The following is a 24,803-nucleotide window of genomic DNA, read 5'->3' as shown; positions in this document are numbered from 1 at the left end:
AAATTTTTAAAAGGAAGATAGCCAATTACCAAGAACATAAGCACAACGCTCTAGCCAATTGAGCTATAAATTTAAAGTGTTTTAATAAGGTACTTAATAAATAAAAATTTTTTGAAAACTGATATTTTGAAAAAGCACAAGAAAAACAAGAAAAGACACAGAACAAGAAAACTAAAGATTAAACAAGAAAGATTGACAAGAACAACTTGAAGATCAAAGAAGAACAAGAACATACAATTCGAAAATTGAAAGACAAATAAAAGCATGCAATTGACACCAAACTTAAAACATGACACTAAACTCACAGAAAAACTAAAAATAAAGAAAATAATATTTTTGAAAAATTTTTGAAAAGAAAATAAAAGACTCTGACTCAAAAGACAAAAATTTCCTAATCTAAGTAACAAGATTCACCGTCAGTTGTTCAAACTCAAACAATCCCCGGCAACGGTGCCAAAAACTTGGTGCACGAAATTACGATCACACTCTTGCAACTCCGCACAACTAACCAGCAAGTGCACTGGGTCGTCCAAGTAATACCTTACGTGAGTAAGGGTCGAATCCCACGGAGATTGTCGGCTTGAAGCAAGCTATGGTTATCTTGCAACTCTTAGTCAGGATAATAATAAATCTCAGTTTTAATTGGTAGTAAATAAAAAGCATGGATTAAATAGTACTTGTTATGCAGTAAAGGAGAATATGTTGGAGTTTTGGAGATGCTTTGTCTTCTGAGCCTCTGCTTTCCCCCTGTCTTCTTCTTCACGCATGCAAGGTTCCTCCTATGGCAAGCTGTGTGTTGGTGGATCACTGTTGTCAATGGCTACCATCCGTCCTCTCAGTGAAAATGGTCCAATGCGCTGTCACTACATGGCTAATCATCTGTCGGTTCTCGATCATACTGGAATAGGATTTACTATCCTTTTGCGTCTGTCACTACGCCCAGCACTCGCGAGTTTAAAACTCGTCACAGTCATTCAATCCCTGAATCCTACTCGGAATACCACAGACAAGGTTTAGACTTTCCGAATTCTCAAGAATGCTGCCAATGGATTCTAGCTTATACCACAAAGATTCTGATTAAGGAATCCAAGAGATATTCATTCAATCGAAAGTAGAACGGAGGTGGTTGTCAGGCACACGTTCATAGGTTGAGAATGGTGATGAGTGTCACGGATCATCACATCCATCATATTGAAGTGCGAATGAACATCTTAGATAGAAACAAGCGTGTTTGAATAGAAAACAGAAATAATTGCATTAATTCATCGAGACACAGCAGAGCTCCTCACCCCCAACAATGGAGTTTAGAGACTCATGCCATCAAAGAGTACAATGTTCAGATCTATAATGTCATTCGGTACATAGTAAATCCCTAAAAGTTGTTTAAATACTAGACTAGTAACCTAGGTTTACAGAAAATGAGTAAACTATGACAGATAGTGCAGAAATCCACTTCTGGGGCCCACTTGGTGTGTGCTGGGGCTGAGACCTGAGCTTTACACGTGCCTAGGCTGTTTCTGGAGTTAAACGCCAGTTTGTAACCTGTTTTGGGCGTTGAACTCCAACTTGTAACCTGTTTCTGGCGTTTAACGCCAGAATAGGGCAGAGAACTGGCGTTGAACACCAGTTTGCGTCATCTAAACTTGAACAAAGTATAAACTATTATATATTGCTGGAAAGCCCTGGATGTCTACTTTCCAACGCAATTGAGAGCGTACCAATTGGACTCCTGTAGATCCAGAAAATCTACTTTGAGTGTAGGAAGGTCAGAATCCAATAGCATCAGCAGTCCTTTTTCAGCCTGAATAAGATTTTTGCCCAGCTCCCTCAATTTCAGCCAGAAAATACCTGAAATCACAGAAAAATACACAAACCCATAGTAAAGTCCAGAAATGTGATTTTTATTTAAAAACTAATAAAATTATACTAAAAACTAACTAAATCCTACTAAAAACTATGTAAAAATAATGCCAAAAAGCGTATAAATTATCCGCTCATCATCAGCCTTCTCCTCATCGCTGTCCACCAAGAAAGTCTTGAACAAACCCTCAAGCCCTGTCACTGAAGCAGACATCTCCACTGCAACAAATAAGTAAACAAGTTAGTCGTGAAATCGGCATAACCAATCGAAGCAACAATGATGCAAGAAATGCAAGTCATAACTACTCACAAATATAATTTCTGGCGACCTCTCGGTCACCCATTAGGAGGATGGAATTCACATGATTCCTCCCAAAAACGGCCAACAACAAGTCGGCAATCTTTCTGTCCACAGCGGACATCCCCTTGTGAGTCACCTTGATAAAGGTGTTGGACCCCGCCCCGAAACTCCAATACGTCGGGATGAGGCGTTCCCCCTCCAACGACAACCAGAAGGGATGGCGACCTTTGACTGGACGCACCTTGAAATACTTGTCCTTAAACCCATGATAAGAGTCCTCGAACAAGCCGAAGATCCTCCGACCCTGGACAGATCGGAAAGACATGAACCCTTTCCTCGCTTTCCCCTCCTTGGAAGGATTCGTAAGGTTGAAGAAAAAAAGAAAAACGTCGACGGACACCGGCAACTCTAAATATTCACACACCATCTCGAAACAGCGGATGGAAGCCCAACTGTTCGGATGCAGCTGCGACGGCACCATGGAGATCCGTTTAAGGAGCGCCATTTGAAAAGCAGAAAACGGAATACGAACCCCCACTTGGGTGAACATATATTTATAGAACCAAATCCAATCGGCAACCCGGGGAGAATGAAAATTAAGCTCATATAGTCGTTCGTTGGGGGCAGGAACAAACACGTCGTAGTTGGCCTTCTCGTCAGTCTCGCCGCACAAGTACTCGGCTTGGCGGAACTCGGTAAGCTCCTCCTCGCCCATCTGGTTCGGGGAGTCCTTTACGTCAGAAGTCACCCAAGCGTACGTGTCGTAACCCGCGTCGGAGGTAGAAGCCCGTGAGACGACGCGAGGCATACCTACAGTGGGGGTACCACTCGGTTAGTCTATGGGGTCGGGAGTTCAGAAAAAGCCCAGAAACTATATTTAGTCTATACAATAACTAAGATCGGGCATGGCTAAGGCAAAATCCAAGCAAAAGACTAAAAAGTTAAAGCCCTGGAATGGTAACCCCCCCTAACGCACCTACTTAACACTAAGGTCATCTAGTATGCAAATCAAACAAGCAACATGCATACAAAAGAACTGACAATAAAGATAAAACGAACATAAAGCAAAGAGAAGAGAAAAAGGAGAAGAATGTTTACCTGATTGATTGTGATGGCTGAGAAGAAAGCAGAAAGGGATGAATGTTCAGAAATGCGGGTATTACAATGAGAAATTCAACGAGAGAGAAGGAGAAAGCAAGGGGATGAAATAAAGATGAGCAAGGAAATGGAATGAAAATGGGGTGTGAAACTGATCAGGGGATTAAGAAATTGCTTAGAAGCGCGAAAGGAAGGGGGTAAAAGAGTCTTTACTCACAGGGTTTGAAACAACCCATTATGAGCATTAAATGCCCGACGCGAAGAACGAGGCGACGAGCGGTTATCCCCAGTAGTGAACGGACACACGCGTAAGAGATACGTCCTCTCCACGAGCGGCCGATCTAGCGACAATACTCGAAGAGTGCATAACACGTCACCAATAGTCCTCACGATTATTGCTGGCGCGTTGGGGGCACTGTTACGGCCTGACCCAGACTATTTGCGGGCCGGCCCGACCCGAGGACCACCCGACCCGAACGGTCGGGAATGAGGCGCTCAGTCACCGATCCGGACACGCGTCCCTGACAGCTCTGCTACAGCTGTGCAAAGGAAGCTTCGAGGAAGTTGGGCCTGCCCTTGTGGGACCCACCTCTGACATGGTATATATGGGAAGGGTCCTACCCCTCCCCCAAGGTACGTCACATACCATTCTCACATCATTCACCTGCACACTTGACTGACTAGAGCGTTGGAGTGTCTTTGCAGGTGACACCCCCCTCCCCCCCTTTTTCAACACGAAGAGCTCGGAACGTCGGTTACTCCAACCCAGTAACTCGGAACTAGGCGAGACCCCCTCTCATCAATCGAAGTATCTACCCGAGTCGTCCGGTACCCGACCTACCGTACACTTAGCATAACCGACGACTATGTTGTTATCCCAATGAAAAAAGTTCACATTAAAAAAGTGATTAAAAAAAATCAACTCAGATTTGTGGAGTAGTCACCTCAGTCTTTTGTCGCAGATAAGGAATATTGTGAGGAATAAAAAGTGATTGTTACGTTATATATATATATATATACACACATCTATAATCATGTTTACTATCTTAAGATATAAGAGATTCTACGGTTCCTGAAATTTAAATAAAGATAAAAAGATTGAGATTTAGATAACAAAAAAAAAGATTAGATATCTTAATACTCAACCGTGTTTTTTAATTGATTTTTAAAGGATGATTATGGATACATTGTTTCATAAAAAATAAAAACAGTTCAAAAGGATAAAACATATTATTATCAATTTAAAAAAATATATTTAAATATAAATATATCTTTTTAATTAGTTACAAATATCGTTATCAGTTTTTAAAATACCGTATCAATCAAATAAATTAAATAAACAAGTATAATTTAATAAAAATATAATATTTATCTCATAAGATTTAAAAAAAATTAAAAATTAAATTAAGACTAATTTAAATATGTTCATAAATAATTTTTTTTAACTTATAAAAAGAATAAGTTATTAAAATAAAGTATTTGCATTTCAATTTTACTGGATTATAACATCTCAAGATTATATACGCAAATACAATTTTTACATTATTATAGAAACTGCGATAGAGGATCACCGAATTAGGTTCATGCTTAAACTGCTAGAGAGATATAACGATTTACATTTAAACACAATACAAAAGAAACTGTGACACCCTCCAGCGATTTTTTTTTTTACAAATTCCAAAAATATATAAACTGTGATAGAAGTACAGTGATTTATGGTTGAGTCAGATAAGTTAGTTAATTAGTCGATCCATATAAAGAAGAGGGAGATACCATGGGAGCTTCTGAGGGAGCACAGACTGAAACACGGGCTTTTCTCATGGTGGCTTCAGAAGAGGATTGGTCCATGGTGGGGTTGGGTTTCTGGAGCTTGTTGGGAACGGGACCCCAAGCTTGTGATTGTGAATCTGGACTGTCTTCCCTCTCGTTCTTTTCATTGCTATTATTCCTGATTCCAACTTGGGCGTGAGGTGTACTGGATCGTGTTCTTTCATCAGAAGAAGAATTTGATACCTGAATCAAGCAACTGTCTGGCTTCCCCTCCCCCTATTACTTTTCCTTCAACAACCTCATCATCTAACCGTATGAGATCATATAATTAACACATAATTATTATTACCACATAATTAATTATCTTAATTAAATGGGAAAAAACTATGTTAATTAATTAATTACATAAACGTTGTTGACAGAAGGCATATCATCATGGTGAGGAATCTCCTTCTTGACGGAGATGTTGGGCTTAACATGCTGCTGCTCTGTGCCTTGTTAACATAAGTACTTTTTTTTTAACTAAAGATAGGAAGACTCGAACCCACAACTTCTTAATGAATATGAAAAAATTATGTCATTTGAACTAAAATTTATTAGCAGATAACATAAGTACTTAAAACGAACATAATTAACAATAAAATTAGCATGCATTATAATTATACAACAAATTTTAACTAATGAAAATAGTAAATCTGCCACTTGCAATTTAAGTTATTGAAAAATATTAAAATTCCTAGTGATATCTATTTATGTACAACCATGGTACTGAATTACTGATTCCATGGCTTTCCACAAGCATAGCAGAAGCGATGGCCACACCTACAAAACAAGAAATTAAAAAAATTAAATCAAAATGTAATAAAATAAAATTAGAGTAATTTGCAAATTAAAGTTAATTCAAATAAAAAAGATAGTACTAATTAGAAACTATATTGTTAATTAGTCAAGTTCAAAGTATAAAATATAAGATTATGATGTTATAACAAACATGAGCTAAGTTCAAATCTAAAGAATAGCCATTTTTTTATGAATTATATATTAACTTTAAATTTTATTTTTTTAGACTAAATCATAAATTATAAATCTTATATCCTAAGACTAAAGAATAAATTCTAAAAAAATGTTTAAAACATAATTTAACCATATAAAATAATTAACATTAACTAACTAAAAAAATTAACTTCTTACACTTATTCTTAAAACAAACGCCATTATTTTTCATTAGGAATGCTCAATCAACAAATTTTGAACATAAACGTAACTAAAAGAAATAGAACTGAGAAAAGAGTAACATTAACATTATAAGATTGTGCCAAAAAAAAACGATTAATTGTTCATTAGAAATTAATAAACCAAACCTGCAAGAAATGTGTGAACATCCCTGATTTTTTTTCAACATAGATTCTGCATTTAGAACACCTTCTCCATCTCTTATTAGCCTTTGCAAGATTCATCACCATAAGATCTTCCTTCTCTCTTTCATTTTCATTCAAACCCATAAACTCACCACATTCCATCCCACCATGCCATGCAACTTTACCCTGTGCACAAAACAATCTATGACAATTTGGACACTCAGAACAAGTCACAACTTTATTCCCATCATCATTCACCAACATTGTTGAACAATCCTTGAAAGAGCAATAGAATTTCTTTGATGTTGCAAGAACAAGATTCTCACAAAGTGCATTCTCCCATCTTTCAAACACCTCCTTTGGAATTATTGACATGCAATTCTGAGGCTCCAATATTCCTCTGCATTTTGGTTCAGGACACTTCACATTTGATATATTCTCTTGAATCTTTGCAGCTACATATTTTGCAATGCATTCATCACAGAATGAGTGGTTACAGTTTTGGTTGATGAAAATCTCTTGGAATGGTTTTGAATCCATGCAAATAGCACACAAGACTACTTGAAGATCATGAAGATAACTATAGTTTTTATTAATTAAGTCTAATTAAATTAGTCTAACATAACAAAAATCAGTTAATTATGACTAGCATTATTTCAAGTTTTATTGTTTAAGTTGATTGAACTTGTTTTATAAAAAAAACTTAAATGTGTAACATTACTCTTAACTAAAGATAGATTCTGCCAGTTCCTAAAATTTAAATGAAGACAAGAAAGATTTAGATTTAAATTTTGATAACACAAAAAAAAATTAGATATATTAATAGTCAACCATGTTTTCTATCTGATTTTTAAAGGTTAGTTATGGATACATTGTTTCCGTTAAGTTTTTTCTTTTATTTAAAAAATAAAAACTAATTCAAAAAGATAAAACAGATAATACTATCAATTTAAAGGAGAAAATATTTAAATATAAGAGAAAAGGATAAATCGATCATTGATTTTTTGGTTTGCGGACTTTTAAATTTTTAATGATATAAAAATATATTTAAGTCTCTAACTTCTTCAAAATCTGGACATATTGATCTTGAGCAAGGTTGCGAGAACCGGACCGGTTATCGAACCGGTCAAGTGACTGGTTCAATAGTTCAATGGTTCAACTGTGGTTGAACCGATTTAATTAAATATAGAGTGAAATTATAAAAAATTCAATACATAATTTTAAAAAGTTAAATTCAATAATTTTTAAACTAATAAGATTCAAAAATTTAACAATTTCACAAAATGAACAATACATAATTTATCATTAAAATGTCATAAACAACTTCAAATGACAATATTCAAAACACACATAAATGACAAACGACAAACACAATGTTTTGCAACCAAAAGAAACAATATTCAACAAGCAATACTTCAACTAAACAAAGACACTACTCATTAGAAGTCATAATCATCATTAAGTGTTCCGATATCTCCATCATAAACAGGTAATCCAAAGCTAGCATCTTCAGAAATACCATCAAAAGAAGTATTTGAGGATTCAATTACAACATCAGGCATATCCACTTCAACTTCAATGTCTCCACCATCTAATAAAATAGAAAGAAAACTCAATAAGAAATCAATGTTAATGACATGTATCTTTATGGAAGGAAACAAAGTTTGCTATGTCACTCACCATTAGGATACGAAGGCATAGCATTATCAGTGTATATTAAACTTTCAATGCCTTCAACATCTCCATTAGTAAATTCAGGATCATCCTCATTTGCCATTACCCAAAAATCTATTGTGTCAATGCTTTGAATGTCAATTGGATCATAATTCCTCTTCTTTCGATGCAACCTAGATTGAAGGCGTAGGTTATAGGTGACATAAATAATGTCACTTAGCCTTTGATGCTCTAATCGGTTCCTCCTCTTTGGATTTGTTGAAAAAGGCTCCAGTTCCTCTCACATCCAGATGAAGAAGAGGTTTGATGAAGAAGACGGACTGCCATTTTTTGCAAATTAGGAGCACTCCCACCGTGTAGCCTCCACCATTCACCTACGTAGATATAAAAATAAAATACTTTTTAATGTTTATCAATTATCACCCAACATATTAAACTTTGAAACTAAACTGAACTTTGATATGAAATAAGTCAAATAACTTACCAGGTTCGAGTCTTGATTCCGCTCTCTTAGCACTTTCCCTCCCAAAACTTTCTTTACAATCTCGATACAGTTGTATCTCTTGCATTGCAGCAACTGAGTCATCACAAAGTGTTTCAACATCAAGCAAATCAAGTAAAGATCCAAAACATTTGCCTTCTCAACAAAACCTTCACTGTAGAAAATGCCCGGATTTAAAAAGTACGCTGTCGCATGGAGATCACGCTTTAAATGCTTATCCCACCTCATTTTCAAGATACTCGTGTATGGCGTATCAGCAGCTTTCCGATTTCTGAACATGGTCTTGATAGCATTTTTTGCTCTTTGCATGCCTTCATACACGATTCCCAAAGAGGGTTTTTCATCAGCATCAACAAGTCTCAACAACTTAATAAGAGGACCAACAATTTTCACAGTGGTAAGACAGTCTTGCCAAAACTTACTGTCCAAGACAATTGAGCTAACAATCTTTTCCTTAGCAATTTTGGATAACTTATGAGAAGTAAATTTTGGATAACTAATTAATTAAATTCTAATTAATAAAATAAGAGATTTGTACACTAAAATTAGCCGCTAATGTATCTATGTATAAATACGTGTGATTTGATTTATTTTATTTATTTTCAATGTATATTTATATTTTAACATGTATTTTATACTGGTGTTTGATTTTACTTCCTGACTTTGGTAACTGATTTTGGCGTATACTTAGTGTTACGCCTGGCCAAACCATTTGCGGGCCGGCCCGACCCGAGGACCACCCGATCCGAACGGTCGGGAGTGAGGCGCTCAGTCACCGACTCGGACACGTGTCCCTGACAGCTCTTCTACAGCTGTGCAAAGGAAGCTTCGAGGAAGGTGGGCCTGCCCTTGTAGGATCCACCTCTAACATGGTATATATGGGGAGGGTCCTACCCCTCCCCCAAGGTATGTCATATACCATTCTCACATCATTCACCTGCACACTTGACTGACTAGAGCGTCGGAGTGTCTTTACAGGTGACACCCCCCCCCTTTTTCAACACAAAGAGCTCGGAACGTCGATTACTCCAACCCAGTAACCCGGAACCAGTCAACCAGGCAAGACTCCCTCTCATCAATCGAAGTATCTACCCGAGTCGTCCGGTACCCGACCTACCGTACATTGGCGCCGTCTGTGGGGAACGCCTGAATGGACGTTGTATTGGACCCAGGAGGAATAGGCCGCGAGACCGAGCGCAGAGGGGAAGCCTCTGTGGCTTCCTCCCGGGAGCGCACGAGGTCTCCTCCACGATGAACCTCACGATCTCAAGAAAGGCGCCCCTTCGAGGGAACTGGCGATAACACCGCCAGAATAATGCAGGAACTGCATCACAGGATGCAGGACCTGGAGCGCCGGCTGCAAGATCGGGAACATCGCCAACAAACTCCCAAATCAAGCTACTCCCGTTCCCCTCCGAGAAGCCACTCCCGGCGAACAGCTAGCCCATGATCTGAGCCCGAGAGCGCCAGGGAGGAAGGACGCCCAAGAAGACGCCACGACCCCATCATCTACACCAGGTGCGAAAGGAGACGCACCACAGATCGAGACCGGGAAGACGGTCGACGGGAAGACGGCGAGGGAAGAACAAGAAGAACGCAGGGACCAGTGATAATGGGCGCAACCCCATTTCATCGTTCCATCCTCGAAGTCTGACTGCCAAAACACTTTGACAAGCCGACGGACATGAGGTACGACGGAACCCAAGACCCGCAGGAGCACCTTACCGCCTTCGAGGCCAGGATGAACCTGGAGGGAGTGGGAGATGAGGTAAGGTACCACGCTTTCCTTATCACTCTCGCGGGACCTGCAATACGATGGTTTAACAGCCTTCCGCAGGGATCGGTGGCCAGGTTTTCGGATATTAGCCACGCCTTCCTAGCCCAATTTACTACCAGAATCGTAAAGGCAAAGCACCCGATCAATCTGCTCGGGGTGACGCAGAGGTCCGGCGAACCGACCATGAAATATCTAGACCGGTTCAACGACGAGTGCTTGGAGATCGACGGGCTGACTGATTTGGTTGCTAGCCTATGCCTGACGAATGGACTTCTAAACGAGGACTTCAGAAAGCACCTCACCACGAAGCCGGTGTGGACAATGCAGGAGATCCAAAGTGTAGCCAGGGAATACATTAACGATGAAAAAGTCAGCCAGGTCGTGGCCGCCAACAAACGGCAGCCCTCCTACAATCAAACCCGGCAGCACGAAAGTGGAGAAAGACAGAAGGAACACGCCAAAGACGGCGGTCCGAGCAAGACACTCAGGCCGTTTCCTCGAGTCGGGAAATTCACCAATTATACCCCCCTCACTGTCCCCATGATAGAAGTTTATCAAGAGATAGCAGAGAAGGGAATTTTGTCGAAGCCCCGACCTCTGAAGGACCGAACCGGGGGAAACAAGAGCCTCTATTGTGATTATCACAAAGGCTATGGACACAAGACACAGGATTGCTTCGACCTGAAGGACGCACTAGAACAAGCGATCCGGGACGGGAAACTGGCCGAATTCTCCCATCTCATCAGGGAGCCAAGGAGGCGAGATCGCGACCGTGATGGAGAGGACAAGACCCATGTAGCAAAGCGATGTCACGAGCCGGAGGACAACGAACACGGCCTTACCATAGTGAACGTGGTAACGGCAAGAGACGCACCTCCAAGGTCGAGGTCGGCACACAAGAAAGACGCCAAGGTCCTGGCGGTTTCCTCATCCTCTGTGCGAAGCTCCAAAAGGCTCCCATCTATCTCATTCGGTCCAGAGGACCAATGGATTGATGAGGCCGCGAAAAACCTGCCCGTGGTCATCACGGCCAGAGTGGGAACCGGCCTCATCAAACGGATCCTCGTGGACACCGGGGCTGACTCGAATATCATGTTTCGCAACGTGTTCGACGCCTTGGGCCTACAGGATGCCGATTTAAAGATGCACCAGCACGGTGTGGTAGATTTGAGCGACCACTTCATCAAGCCAGATGGGATAATCCCCCTACCAATATCTGTAGGATCAGGATAAGGGCAAAGGTCGGTAATGGCCGAGTTCGTAGTTCTACGAGACTCCACGGCCTACAACGTCATCCTAGGGAGGAAGACTATCAACGACCTCGGAGCAGTGATCAGCACAAAGATGTTGATAATGAAGTTCACAGCTGACGACGGATCCGTGGGATCCATAAAAGGAGACTTGGAAACGGCAGTCGCTTGCGACAATGCCAGCCTCTCCTTAAGGAAGAAATCTAAAAAGGCATTGGGGGTGTTGCTTGCCGACTTGGACGCCAGAGTCAGCGACAAGCCGAGACCCAAACCGGAAGGAAACTTAGAGAGGTTCAAAGTCGGGGACACTGAGGAGAAGTTCACCTACATAAACAGAAACCTCCCACATGACCTAAAGGGACCTCTAATGGAAATGATCAGGGCTAACGGCGACCTATCTGCATGGACGCCAGTCGACATGCCGGGGATAGACCCCTAACTCATGTCACATAACTTGGCCGTGATGGCCGAGGCCAAACCGGTAGCTCAAAGGACAAGGAAAATGTCGCAAGAGCGAGTAGAAGAGGAGGCCAGGCAGACGGCTAGCCTCCTCGAAGCAGGATTTATTCGAGAACTCGACTACTCGACATGACTGTCGAATGTAGTTCTAGTGAAAAAGCACAATGGTAAATGGAGGATGTGTGTGGATTACTCTGACCTCAACAAAGCATGCCCCAAGGATTACTACCCCCTACCCAACATTGATGCACTCGTCGACGCACCGGCGGAATATCGGTACCTAAGTTTTATGGATGCTTACTCTGGCTATAATCAAATACCGATGCACCGGCCCGACGAAGAGAAAACAGCGTTCATAATGCCGGGAGGGATATATTGCTACAAGGTAATGCCATTCAGCCTGAAGAACGCTGGGGCAACGTTCCAAAGGCTAATGAACAAGATATTTAATGACCTCATAGGAAAAACGGTGGAGGTGTATGTAGATAATATCCTCGCTGACCTGAGGACCTCATAAGCGACGTGGGGAATGTGTTCGCCTCCCTCCAACAACACGGCATGAGGCTCAACCCACTCAAATGTGCCTTTGCCATGGAAGCAGGAAAGTTCCTAGGGTTCATCATAACCCAAAGGGGGGGGTCGAAGCCAACCTGGAAAAGTGCCAAGCAATACTCTAAATGAAAAGTCCGGGCTGTGACAAGGACGTTCAGAGGCTGTCAGGTAGACTCACCGCCTTATCCCACTTCCTTGGAGCGTCGGCTGCTAGGATGCTGCCATTTTTCAACCTTATGAAAAAAGGGATAGTGTTTGAATGGACCCTAGCGTGTGAGGAAGCATTTAAGCATTTCAAAGAGATCCTCGCAACATCACCCATGCTCGGGAAGCCCAAAGCCGGAGAACCGCTCTATCTGTACCTGGCCATAACGGAGGAAGCGATGGCGGCAGTCCTGGTACGGGAAGAAGGGAAGGTTCAACAACCAATTTACTTCGTGAGTAGAGCATTGCAAGGAGCAGAACTAAGATACAGCAAATTGGAGAAGCTGGCTCTGGCACTGCTAACCTCTTCTCGAAGACTACGGCAATACTTCCAAGGTCACCAAATGGTCGTGAGAACAAACCAAGGAATTCGCCAAGTGCTCCAAAAACCTGACTTAGCGGGAAGAATGATGACTTGGGCCATCGAGTTATCTCAGTACGATTTGCGATATGAGCCCCGACATGCGATTAAGGTACAAGCAATGGCAGATTTCTTGGTAGAAGTAACGGGGGACCCAACTGAGGAGGCGGGCATACGGTGGAGGCTCCATGTGGACGGGGCCTCCAACCAAACATTCGGAGGTGCCGGGATCTTCCTGGAAAGCCCTGCTGGGGTCATATACGAACAATCAATCAAGTTCGAGTTTTCCGTATCAAACAACCAAGCGGAGTACGAAGCCCTCCTGGGCGGCTTGATCTTAGCTCCGGAAGTCGGGGCTACGAGGCTGGAACGGTGCAGTGACTCACAGGTCGTCACCTCGCAAGTAAATGGAAGCTACCAAGCGAGAGACTCGCTGTTGCAGAAGTACTTGGAGAAGGTCAGAGAGCTGAGCAAACAATTCGAGGAGGTCGCGGTCCAACACGTTCCAAGGGAAAGGAACACACGGGCAGACCTCCTATCCAAGCTAGCAAGCACGAAACCGGGAGTCGGCAACCGGTCCCTCATTCAAGGCATGATAAAAGAACCAACGGTTGTCCTCCACTTGACAAAGATAGGCCCCTTCTGGATGGACCCCATCACTGATTTCCTAGAAAACGACAAACTCCCCGACGACGAGAAGGCAGCCAAGGCGTTGAGAAGGGAGGCAGCCAAATATGCAATCATACAAGGTCAACTGTTTAAAAAAGGGCTCAGTCAGCCCTTACTGAAGTGCCTGCATCCCGATCAAACAGACTACGTACTCAGAGAGGTCCACGAGGGATGTTGTGGTCACCACATCGGGGGCAAAGCCCTAGCAAAAAGCTCATCCGAGCTGGATATTACTGGCCATCGATGATGATGGACTCCAAAGAATTCGTAAGGAAATGCGTCAAGTGCCAAGAGAACGCCAACTTCTACAAAGCGCCGGCAACCGAGCTAAGCCTATTGACGTCCTCCTGACCTTTCGCATAGTAGGGAGTCGACCTACTAGGACTTTTCCCGGTTAGCCCGGAGCAAGTCAAATACCTCATAGTTGCTATCGACTACTACACCAAGTGGATAGAGGCTGAACCACTGGCCAGCATATCCTCAGCCAATTGTCAAAAGTTTATGTGGAGGCAGGTGATAACTCGATTCGGCAACTCGGAAGATGTTATCTCTGATAACGGGACACAGTTTGCTGACAAGAAGTTCGCGGAATTCCTCACCGGCCTGGGCATAAAGCAGAAGTTTTCCTCCGTAGAGCATCCCCAGACGAACGGTCAAGTCGAGGCTACAAACAAGGTCGTCTTACTGGGCCTCAAGAAGCGGCTGGATAACAAAAAAGGTGCATGGGTCAACAAACTCGCATCGGTTCTCTGTTCTTATCGAACAACCAAGCAGTCGTCCACAAGAGAAACTCCTTTCCGCCTGACGTACGGGGTGGATGCAATAATACCTGTAGAGATTGGCGAGCCGAGCACGGTTACTCCTGAAGGGAGTAGAGGAAGCGGTAGAAAAGGACCTAGCAGATGAGGCTAGGGAGATAGCCCATTTGTCAGAAATAGCACTAAAGCAAAGAATGGCCCTGCGCTACAACACCAAAGTGCTCAAAAGGGAATTTCAACAAAACGACCTCGTCCTGCGGCGCAACGATATCGGGTTACCGACTCAGGGAGAAGGTAAGCTGGCGGCAAACTGGGAAGGCCCCTACAAAGTCAAAGAGGTGATTGGCAAGGGCGCCTACAAATTGGAGAAGCTCGATGGTAAAGAGGTCCCGAGAACATAGAATGTAGGTAACTTGAGAAGATTCTATTCCTAGCTCAACCACGCCGATCAGGCGATCTGATGAGCTCAGTGATTTACTTTTGTTAAGTACTCATTATGACAATAGACTTGTTTAGTTATCGATTAATGTTTTACTTGTTGAAATTACCCTCTCATTTACTTTCGGCCATTTATGCGTCCCACGACAACATGTTCCTTATAACGCATGGTAAACGGGACAACGATACGGTGCCCCGGGACTGATCAACCTGGGAGCCAACTAAATTAAAGCCATAACAAATGGATACAGCAATAGCAAAGCCACGACTTGGCTTCGCCGAGTTACCAACATAACGGTAAACGAACACGAGCGACAAGCCTACACCGACAAAACGGTAACAAAACAAAATGAAAATGCTACCAGATAAGCAGAGAAAGATGATAACCACAAGCCCACCAAGTGACTATTAAAGTATAACAAAAGTAAGTTCCACAAAGTTCTACAACATAATCACAGATCCATACAAAAGTACAAAAAGATCACATTTTGGGCATGTCGACAATCTTGCCATCCTTGATTGTTTAAAAGACCCCAATTGCCAACGTGTCGAAATCAGGAGCCACGATCTTCACCTAGGCTTTGAGAGCCTCTTCAGTCATGAAGATCGCGCTTTTTTCCTGTTTCACGGTCTATTTATGCTTCTTCTTAAGCTCCTCGGCCTCAGCTTGAGCAGCCTTAGCCGACGAGACGGCCGCATCGCGTTCCTTCTCCAAAGTGACCACCCGACCTTGCGTGGCATTGAGCTGGCTCTCTAAAGTCATCTCCCGCTCGGTTAGACGGGACATGGTGGCATCAGAGGTCTTCAATTTCTCCTCAACAGACGTAGTTTTCTCCTCGGCAGCCTTAAGCTTCTCCCCCGTCTTGGACAACTACTCCCGAAGCGTTTCAACTTGAGTCTTGAATTCATTATTGGCCTTGGCAACAAATTCGAGCTTCCTGCACAGCGACTGCATCCCCGACAGCTTGAACTCGGCCTTCCGAGTTATCGCAGCACCACGGAGAAGGGTACGGTACATCCATCTCGCCTGCCCCGCAAGCCCAGTGCCAAGGAAGTGATCCTCCATGCCAGGGAGCAACTGGGAGTCTATGAAGGCCCCAGCGTCGAAGTTCCTCTCCATCACGGTGAGAGCTCCTTCAGGGCTGGAGGATGCCCTCTGCCTTTTGGGGGTGGGGATAATCTTCAAGTCATCATCCTCTTGTTGAGTGGAAGACGAATGCCCGATGCGGGCCGTCTCCTCGCAAACAGGAGAAACACGCGTCCTGTCAGAATTTCTGTCTGACATCTCGGTGTCACGAGGTGAAGGCACCGCCTGATCCTTCTTGTCCTCAGGAGGGTTCTCCGGCTTCCCATCAGCCTTCTCGTCAGCCTTCTCCTCATCGCTGTCCGCCAAGAAAGTCTTGAACAAACCCTCAAGCCCTGTCACTGAAGCAGACATCTCCACTGCAACAAATAAGTAAACAAGTTAGTCGTGAAATCGGCATAACCAATCGAAGCAACAATGATGCAAGAAATACAAGTCAAAACTACTCACAAATATAATTTCTAGTGACCTCCCGGTCACCCATTAGGAGGTGGGGATTCACATGATTCCTCCCAAAAACGGCCAACAACAAGTCGGCAATCTTTCTGTCCACAGCGGACATCTCCTTGTAAGTCACCTTGATAAAGGTGTTGGACCCCGCCTCGAAACTCCAATACGTCGAGATGAGGCGTTCCCCCTCCAACGACAACCAGAAAGGATGGCGACCTTTGACTGGACGCACCTTGAAATACTTGTCCTTAAACCCATGATAAGAGTCCTCGAACAAGCCGAAGATCCTCCGACCCTGGGCAGATCGGAAAGACATGAACCCTTTCCTCACTTTCCCCTCCTTGGAAGGATTCGTAAGGTTGAAGAAAGAAAGGAAAACGTCGACGGACACCGGCAACTCTAAATATTCACACACCATCTCGAAACGGCGGATGGAAGCCTAACTGTTCGGATGCAGCTGCGACAGCACCACGGAGATCTGGTTAAGGAGCGCCATTTGAAAAGCAGAAAATGGAATACGAACCCCTACTTGGGTGAACATATATTTATAGAACCAAATCCAATCGGCAACCCGGGGAGAATGGAAATTAAGCTCATATAGTCGTTTGTTGGGGGCAGGAACAAACACGTCGTAGTTGGCCTCCTCGTCAGTCCCGCCGCACAAGTACTCGGCTTGGCGAAACTCGGTAAGCTCCTCCTCTCCCATCTGGTTCGGGGAGTCCTTTACGTCAGAAGTCACCCAAGCGTACGGGTCGTAACCCGCGTCGAAGGTGGAAGCCCGTGAGACGACGCGAGGCATACCTATAATAGGGGTACCACTCGGTTAGTCTATGAGGTCGGGAGTTCGGAAAAAGCCCAGAAACTACATTTAGCCTATACAATAACTAAGATCTGGCATGGATAAGGCAGAATCCAAGCAAAAGCCTAAAAAGTTAAAGCCCTGGAATAGTAACCCCCCTAACGCACCTACTTAACACTAAGGTCATCTAGCATGCAAATCAAACAAGCAACATGCATACAAAAGAACTAACAATAAAGATAAAACAAACATAAAGCAGAGAGAAGAGAAAAAGGAGAAGAATGTTTACCTGATTGATTGTGATGGCTGAGAAGAAAGCAGGAAGGGATGAATGCTCAGAAATGCGGGTATTAAAGTGAAAAATTCAACGAGAGAGAAGGAGAAAGCAAGGGGATGAAATAAAGATGAGCAAGGAAATGGAATGAAAATCGGGTGTGAAACTGATCAGGGGATTAAGAAACTGCTTAGAAGCGCGAAAGGAAGGGGGTAAAAGAGTCTTTACTCGCAGGGTTTGAAACAACCCATTATGAGCATTAAATGCTCGGCACGAAGAACGAGGTGACGAGCGGTTATCCCCAGTAGCGAACAGACACATGCGTAAGAGACACGTCCTCTCCACGAGTAGCCGATCTAGCGACAACACTCAAAGAGGGCATAACACGCTACCAATAGTCCTCACGATCATTGCTGGCGCGTTGGGGCACTGTTACGGCCTGGCCCAGACCATTTACGGGCCGGCCCGACCCGAGGACCACCCGACCCGGACACGCGTCCCTGACAGCTCTGTTACAGCTGTGCAAAGGAAGCTTCGAGGAAGTTGGGCCTGCCCTTGTGGGACCCACCTCTGACATGGTATATATGGGGAGGGTCCTACCCCTCCCATAAGGTACGTCACATACCATTCTCACATCATTCACCTGCACACTTGACTGACTAGAGCGTTGGAGTGTCTTTGCAGGTGACACCCCCATCCCCCCCCCCTTTTTCAACACGAAGAGCTCGGAACGTCGGTTACTCCAACCCAGTAACTCGGAACCAGGCGAGACCCCCTCTCATCAATCGAAGTATCTACCCGAGTCGTCCGGTACCCGACCTACCGTACACTTAGCATAACCGACAACTATGTTGTTATCCCAATGAAAAAAGTTCACATTAAAAAAGTGATTAAAAAAATCAACTCAGATTTGTGGAGTAGTCACCTCACTCTTTTGTCGCAGATAAGGAATATTGTGAGGAATAAAAAGTGATTGTTACGTTATATATATATATATATATATATATATATATACACAAATCTATAATCATGTTTACTATCTTAAGATATAAGAGATTCTACGGTTCCTGAAATTTAAATAAAGATAAAAAGATTGAGATTTAGATAACAAAAAAAAAAAGATTAGATATCTTAATACTCAACCGTGTTTTTTAATTGATTTTTAAAGGATGATTATGGATACATTGTTTCATAAAAAATAAAAACAGTTCAAAAGGATAAAACATATTATTATCAATTTAAAAAAAATATTTAAATATAAATATATCTTTTTAATTAGTTACAAATATCATTATCAATTTTTAAAATACCGTATCAATCAAATAAATTAAATAAACAAGTATAATTTAATAAAAATATAATATTTATCTCATAAGATTTAAAAAAAATTAAAAATTAAATTAAGACTAATTTAAATATGTTCATAAATAATTTTTTTTAACTTATAAAAAGAATAAGTTATTAAAATAAAGTATTTGCATTTCAATTTTACCGGATTATAACATCTAAAGATTATATACGCAAATACAATTTTTACATTATTATAAAAACTGCGATAGAGGATCACCGAATTAGGTTCATGCTTAAACTGCTAGAGAGATATAACGATTTACATTTAAATACAATACAAAAGAAACTGCGACACCCTCCAGCGATTTTTTTTTTACAAATTCCAAAAATATATAAACCGTGATAGAAATACAGTGATTTATGGTTGAGTCAGATAAGTTAATTAATTAGTCGATCCATATAAAGAAGAGGGAGATACCATGGGAGCTTCTGAGGGAGCACAGACTGAAACACGGGCTTTTCTCATGGTGGCTTCAGAAGAGGATTGGTCCATGGTGGGGTTGGGTTTCTGGAGCTTGTTGGGAACGGGACCCCAAGCTTGTGATTGTGAATCTGGACTGTCTTCCCTCTCGTTCTTTCCATTGCTATTATTCCTGATTCCAACTTGGGCGTGAGGTGTGCTGGATCGTGTTCTTTCATCAGAAGAAGAATTTGATACCTGAATCAAGCAACTGTCTGGCTTCCCCTCCCCCCTATTACTTTTCCTTCAACAACCTCATCATCTAACCGTATGAGATCATATAATTAACACATAATTATTATTACCACATAATTAATTATCTTAATTAAATGGGAAAAAACTATGTTAATTAATTAATTACATAAACTTTGTTGACAGAAGGCATATCATCATGGTGAGGAATCTCCTTCTTGACGGAGATGTTGGGCTTAACATGCTGCTGCTCTGTGACTTGTTAACATAAGTACTTTTTTTTTTAACTAAAGATAGGAAAGCTCGAACCCACAACTTTTTAATGAATATGAAAAAATTATGTTATTTGAACTAAAATTCATTAGCAGATAACATAAGTACTTAAACGAACATAATTAACAACAAAATTAACATGCATTATAACTATACAACAAATTTTAACTAATGAAAATAGTAAATCTGCCACTTGCAATTTAAGTTATTGAAAAATATTAAAATTCCTAGTGATATCTATTTATGTACAACCATGGTACTGAATTACTGATTCCATGGCTTTCCACAAGCATAGCAGAAGCGATGGCCACACCTACAAAACAAGAAATTAAAAAAGTTAAATCAAAATATAATAAAATAAAATTAGAGTAATTTGCACATTAAAGTTAATTCAAATAAAAAAGGTAGTACTAATTAGATACTATATTGTTAATTAGTCAAGTTCAAAGTATAAAATATAAGATTATGATGTTATAACAAACATGAGCTAAGTTCAAATCTAAAGAATAGCCATTTTTTTATGAAGTATATATTAATTTTAAATTTTATTTTTTTAGACTAAATCATAAATTATAAATCTTATATCCTAAGACTAAAGAATAAATTCTAAAAAAATGTTTAAAACATAATTTAACCATATAAAATAATTAACATTAACTAACTAAAAAAATTAACTACCTACACTTATTCTTAAAACAAACGCCATCATTTTTCATTAGGAATGCTCAATCAACAAATTTTGAACATAAACATAACTAAAAGAAATAAAACTGAGAAAAGAGTAACATTAACATTATAAGATTATGCCAAAAAAAAACGATTAATTGTTCATTAGAAATTAATAAACCAAACCTGCAAGAAATGTGTGAACATCCCTAATTTTTTTCAACATAGATTCTGCATTTAGAACACCTTCTCCATCTCTTATTAGCCTTTGCAAGATTCATCACCATAAGATCTTCCTTCTCTCTTTCATTTTCATTCAAACCCATAAACTCACCACATTCCATTCCACCATGCCATGCAACTTTACCCTGTGCACAAAACAATCTATGACAATTTGGACACTCAGAACAAGTCACAACTTCATTCCCATCATCATTCACCAACATTGTTGAACAATCCTTGAAAGAGCAATAGAATTTCTTTGATGTTGCAAGAACAAGATTCTCACAAAGTGCATTCTCCCATCTTTCAAACACCTCCTTTGGAATTATTGACATGCAATTCTGAGGCTCCAATATTCCTCTGCATTTTGGTTCAGGACACTTCACATTTGATATATTCTCTTGAATCTTTGCAGCTATATATTTTGCAATGCATTCATCACAGAATGAGTAGTTACAGTTTTGGTTGATGAAAATCTCTTGGAATGGTTTTGAATTCATGCAAATAGCACACAAGACTACTTGAAGCTCATGAAGATAACTATGGTTTTTATTAATCAAGTCTAATTAAATTAGTCTAACATAACAAAAATTAGTTAATTATGACTAGCATTATTTCAAGTTTTATTGTTTAAGTTGATTGAACTTGTTTTATAAAAAAAAAAAACTTAAATGTGTAACATTACTCTTAACTAAAGATAGATTCTGCCAGTTCCTAAAATTTAAATGAAGACAAGAAAGATTTAGATTTAAATTTTGATAACACAAAAAAAATTAGATATATTAATAGTCAACCATTTTTTCTATTTGATTTTTAAAGGTTAGTTATGGATACATTGTTTTCGTTAAGTTTTTTCTTTTATTTAAAAAATAAAAACTAATTCAAAAAGATAAAACAGATAATACTATCAATTTAAAGGAGAAAATATTTAAATATAAGAGAAAAGGATAAATCGATCATTGATTTTTTGGTTTGCGGACTTTTAAATTTCTAATGATATAAAAATATATTTAATTCTCTAACTTCTTCAAAATCTGGACATATTGATCTTGAGCAAGGTTGCGAGAACCGGACCGGTCATCGAACCGATCAAGTGACTGGTTCAATGGTTCAATGGTTCAACCGTGGTTGAATCGATTTAATTAAATATAGAGTGAAATTATAAAAAATTCAATACATAATTTTAAAAAGTTAAATTCAATAATTTTTAAACTAATAAGATTCAAAATTTAACAATTTCACAAAATGAACAATACATAATTTATCATTAAAAGGTCATAAACAACTTCAAATGACAATATTCAAAATGCACATAAATGACAAACGACAAACACAATGTTTTGCAACCAAAAGAAACAATATTCAACAAGCAATACTTCAACTAAACAGAGACACTACTCATTAGAAGTCATAATCATCATTAAGTGTTCCGATATCTCCATCATAAACAGGTAATCCAAAGCCAGCATCTTCAGAAATACCATCTAAAGAAGTATTTGAGGATTCAATTACAACATCAGGCATATCCACTTCAACTTCCATGTCTCCACCATCTAATAAAATAGAAAGAAAACTCAATAAGAAATCAATGTTAATGACATGTATCTTTATGGAAGGAAACAAAGTTTGCTATGTCACTCACCATTAGGATACGAAGGCATAGCATTATCAATGTATATTAAACTTTCAGTGCCTTCAACATCTCCATTAGTAAATTCAAGATCATCCTCATCTGCCATTACCCAAAAATCTACTGTGTCAATGCTTTGAATGTCAATTGGATCATAATTCCTCTTCTTTCGATGCAACCTAGATTGAAGGCGTAGGTTATAGGTGACATAAATAATGTCACTTAGCCTTTGATGCTCTAACCGGTTCCTCCTCTTTGGATTTGTTCAAAAAGGTTCCAGTTCCTCTCACATCCAGATGAAGAAGAGGTTTGATGAAGAAGACGGACTGCCATTTTTTGCAAATTAGGAGCACTCCCATCGTGTAGCCTCCACCATTCACCTATGTAGATATAAAAATAAAATATTTTTTAATGTTTATCAATTATCACCCAACATATTAAACTTTGAAATTAAACTGAACTTGGATATGAAATAAGTCAAATAACTTACCAGGTTCGAGTCTTGATGCCGCTCTCTTAGCACTTTCCCTCCCAAAACTTTCTTTACAATCTCGATACAGCTATATCTCTTGCATTGCAGCAACTGAGTCATCACAAAGTGTTTCAACATCAAACAAATCAAGTAAAGATCTCAAAACATTTGCCTTCTCAACAAAACCCTCACTGTAGAAAATGCCCGGATTTAAAAAGTACGCTGCCGCATGGAGATCACGCTTCAAATGCTTATCCCACCTCATTTTCAAGATACTCGTGTATGGCGTATAAGCAGCTTTCCGATTTCTAAACATGGTCTTGATAGCATTTTTTGCTCTTTGCATGCCTTCATACACGATTCCCAAAGAGGGGTTTTCATCAGCATCAACAATTCTCAACAACTTAATAAGAGGACCACCAATTTTCACAGTGGTAAGACAGTCTTGCCAAAACTTACTGTCCAAGACAATTGAGCTAACAATCTTTCCATTAGCAATTTTGGATAACTTATGAGAAGCAAAATATTCGTCTACCATCAATGACTGCAAATCTTCCTTGTGATCATATATACTTTTCAAAGTAATGAAAACAGTGGCAAAACGTGTGACTCCTGGTCTAACAATTTCTGTCCAGCTTTTTCTTTTTCTAAGCCAAGACAATAAGATCATATGATTGTAGACAAACACAGTCACTTTTGAAGCACGGGAAGCAAGGTCAGCTATATGGGGAATACTTGCAATATCTTTCAAAATAAGATTGATACAATGAGCAGCACAAGGAGACCAAAATATATTTGGGTATTTTTCATGAATAAGTTTTCCAGCAGATACATAATTAACAGCATTATCAGTGACCACATGCACAATGTTACTAGGCCCAACCCACTCAATAACATCAGCAAACAAATTAAACAATGGATTGGCAGTTTTTATCACATCAGAAGCATCAACAGTCTTAACAAATGACATACCAGCAGGACAATAAACTAGAAAGTTAATTAAAGTTCGTTGCCTTTGATCAGTCCACCCATCTACCATCAGTGTACAACCGGTGCTTTTCCATGACTCCTATACTTTTCAACCAGCAACTGACACTCTCTCTTAAGATCAGCCAGCAAATGAACTCTCATTTCATCATATGACGGTCCCTTAAAACCAGGTCCAATTGCAGCAACACCATCCAATGCAGGTTGAAAGTAAGGTGATTGAATTGCATTAAAAGGAATACGTGCATCAACAATCCATTTGGCAAGTCCCAGCTTAGCCTTGTGCACAATTTCTTTACTAGCCAAAACACTTTTCAAAGTCGGTTGAGATCCTGGAGTAGTTCTTTCTTTAAAGTAACTTCCAATTTGTGTAGCTACTATAGCTCTTCTCTTTCCTTTGTCTCCCGTTGTTGTAGGAACAGCAGCTTGTATAGGGTTAGGCGATTCAGCCTCTTGTGCAGGTGCTTCCCCACCATAAGCCTCCTCCTCAAATTTTCTTTTCTCCATCTTATTTTTTTTCCATCAGAATCCTTTTGAATTGAAGTTCAACTTCTTCAGTTACTTTGCTACATACTTTGATTTGTCCAGGAATTTTTGCAAGATGATATTTCATCCTATATATCCCCCTCCATTATAAGTATTCAAACAAAAGATACACGTATATTGTGCCTTATGATTTTTATCATATTTCACAGTGAAATATTCCCAAGCCGGGTCAGATTTTCCTCGAGAGGAAGCTGTCTGAGATTCTTGTCCAGTATTATGTTGTTGTTGTTGATCATTTTGTGACTGTTTCATCCAAATTTAGAATGCCACCAACCTAGAATCCAGACCAACATATCAATTCATAGTTCATAGTTCATACAATTCATATGACATTCAACAGAGCAGAATTGAAGAAATAAAAAAATTG

General features: G+C 40.4%; 6 protein-coding genes across 6 annotated transcripts; 3 read left to right on the top strand and 3 right to left on the bottom strand.

Annotated features, from left to right (window-relative positions):
* Positions 1–5,779: 5,779 nt before the first annotated feature.
* LOC112729610 (E3 ubiquitin-protein ligase RSL1-like) lies at positions 5,780–6,927 on the bottom strand. Its single transcript, XM_025779779.1, has 2 exons — positions 6,391–6,927; positions 5,780–5,851 (listed from the first exon to the last, which is right to left on the bottom strand). Exons 1-2 carry the CDS (start codon positions 6,925–6,927, stop codon positions 5,780–5,782), a joined length of 609 nt encoding a protein of 202 aa, XP_025635564.1.
* Positions 6,928–10,247: 3,320 nt separating this feature from the next.
* LOC112729609 (uncharacterized) lies at positions 10,248–11,573 on the top strand. The gene has a single exon (XM_025779778.1). It carries the CDS (start codon positions 10,248–10,250, stop codon positions 11,571–11,573), a length of 1,326 nt encoding a protein of 441 aa, XP_025635563.1.
* Positions 11,574–12,726: 1,153 nt separating this feature from the next.
* LOC112729608 (uncharacterized) lies at positions 12,727–14,082 on the top strand. Its single transcript, XM_025779777.1, has one exon. The coding sequence runs from the start codon at positions 12,727–12,729 to the stop codon at positions 14,080–14,082; it is 1,356 nt and encodes a 451-aa protein (XP_025635562.1).
* Positions 14,083–14,336: 254 nt separating this feature from the next.
* LOC140176607 (uncharacterized) lies at positions 14,337–14,994 on the top strand. The gene is made up of 2 exons (XM_072208131.1): positions 14,337–14,579; positions 14,671–14,994. The coding sequence occupies exons 1-2, from the start codon at positions 14,337–14,339 to the stop codon at positions 14,992–14,994; spliced, it is 567 nt and encodes a 188-aa protein (XP_072064232.1).
* Positions 14,995–20,177: 5,183 nt separating this feature from the next.
* Positions 20,178–21,301, bottom strand: LOC112729607 (E3 ubiquitin-protein ligase RSL1-like). The gene is made up of 2 exons (XM_025779776.1): positions 20,826–21,301; positions 20,178–20,226 (listed from the first exon to the last, which is right to left on the bottom strand). The coding sequence occupies exons 1-2, from the start codon at positions 21,299–21,301 to the stop codon at positions 20,178–20,180; spliced, it is 525 nt and encodes a 174-aa protein (XP_025635561.1).
* Positions 21,302–22,991: 1,690 nt separating this feature from the next.
* On the bottom strand, positions 22,992–23,942 carry LOC112729606 (uncharacterized). Its single transcript, XM_025779775.1, has one exon. The coding sequence runs from the start codon at positions 23,940–23,942 to the stop codon at positions 22,992–22,994; it is 951 nt and encodes a 316-aa protein (XP_025635560.1).
* Between the last annotated feature and the right edge of the window lie 861 nt (positions 23,943–24,803).

The sequence above is a fragment of the Arachis hypogaea genome, chromosome 12, assembly GCF_003086295.3.
Source record: "Arachis hypogaea cultivar Tifrunner chromosome 12, arahy.Tifrunner.gnm2.J5K5, whole genome shotgun sequence".
Lineage (NCBI taxonomy): Eukaryota > Viridiplantae > Streptophyta > Magnoliopsida > Fabales > Fabaceae > Arachis > Arachis hypogaea.
The sequence above is the reverse complement of the archived record's forward strand: the minus strand, read 5'-3'. Positions and strand labels throughout refer to the sequence as shown.

What these genes read in the sequence shown, in the direction of transcription:
- LOC112729610 (XM_025779779.1), bottom strand. Translation starts at nt 6,927, where the DNA reads ATGGATTCAAAACCATTCCAAGAGATTTTCATCAACCAAAACTGTAAC. An exon ending in TGTTCACACATTTCTTGCAG is followed by an intron (nt 5,852 to 6,390) that starts GTTTGGTTTATT and finishes CTTGTTTTGTAG; the next exon opens with GTGTGGCCATCGCTTCTGCT.
- LOC112729609 (XM_025779778.1), top strand. Translation starts at nt 10,248, where the DNA reads ATGAGGTACGACGGAACCCAAGACCCGCAGGAGCACCTTACCGCCTTC.
- LOC112729607 (XM_025779776.1), bottom strand. Translation starts at nt 21,301, where the DNA reads ATGAATTCAAAACCATTCCAAGAGATTTTCATCAACCAAAACTGTAAC. An exon ending in GCTAATAAGAGATGGAGAAG is followed by an intron (nt 20,227 to 20,825) that starts GTGTTCTAAATG and finishes CTTGTTTTGTAG; the next exon opens with GTGTGGCCATCGCTTCTGCT.
- LOC112729606 (XM_025779775.1), bottom strand. Translation starts at nt 23,942, where the DNA reads ATGGTAGATGGGTGGACTGATCAAAGGCAACGAACTTTAATTAACTTT.
- LOC140176607 (XM_072208131.1), top strand. Translation starts at nt 14,337, where the DNA reads ATGTGGAGGCAGGTGATAACTCGATTCGGCAACTCGGAAGATGTTATC. An exon ending in GGGTCAACAAACTCGCATCG is followed by an intron (nt 14,580 to 14,670) that starts GTTCTCTGTTCT and finishes TAATACCTGTAG; the next exon opens with AGATTGGCGAGCCGAGCACG.
- LOC112729608 (XM_025779777.1), top strand. Translation starts at nt 12,727, where the DNA reads ATGAAAAGTCCGGGCTGTGACAAGGACGTTCAGAGGCTGTCAGGTAGA.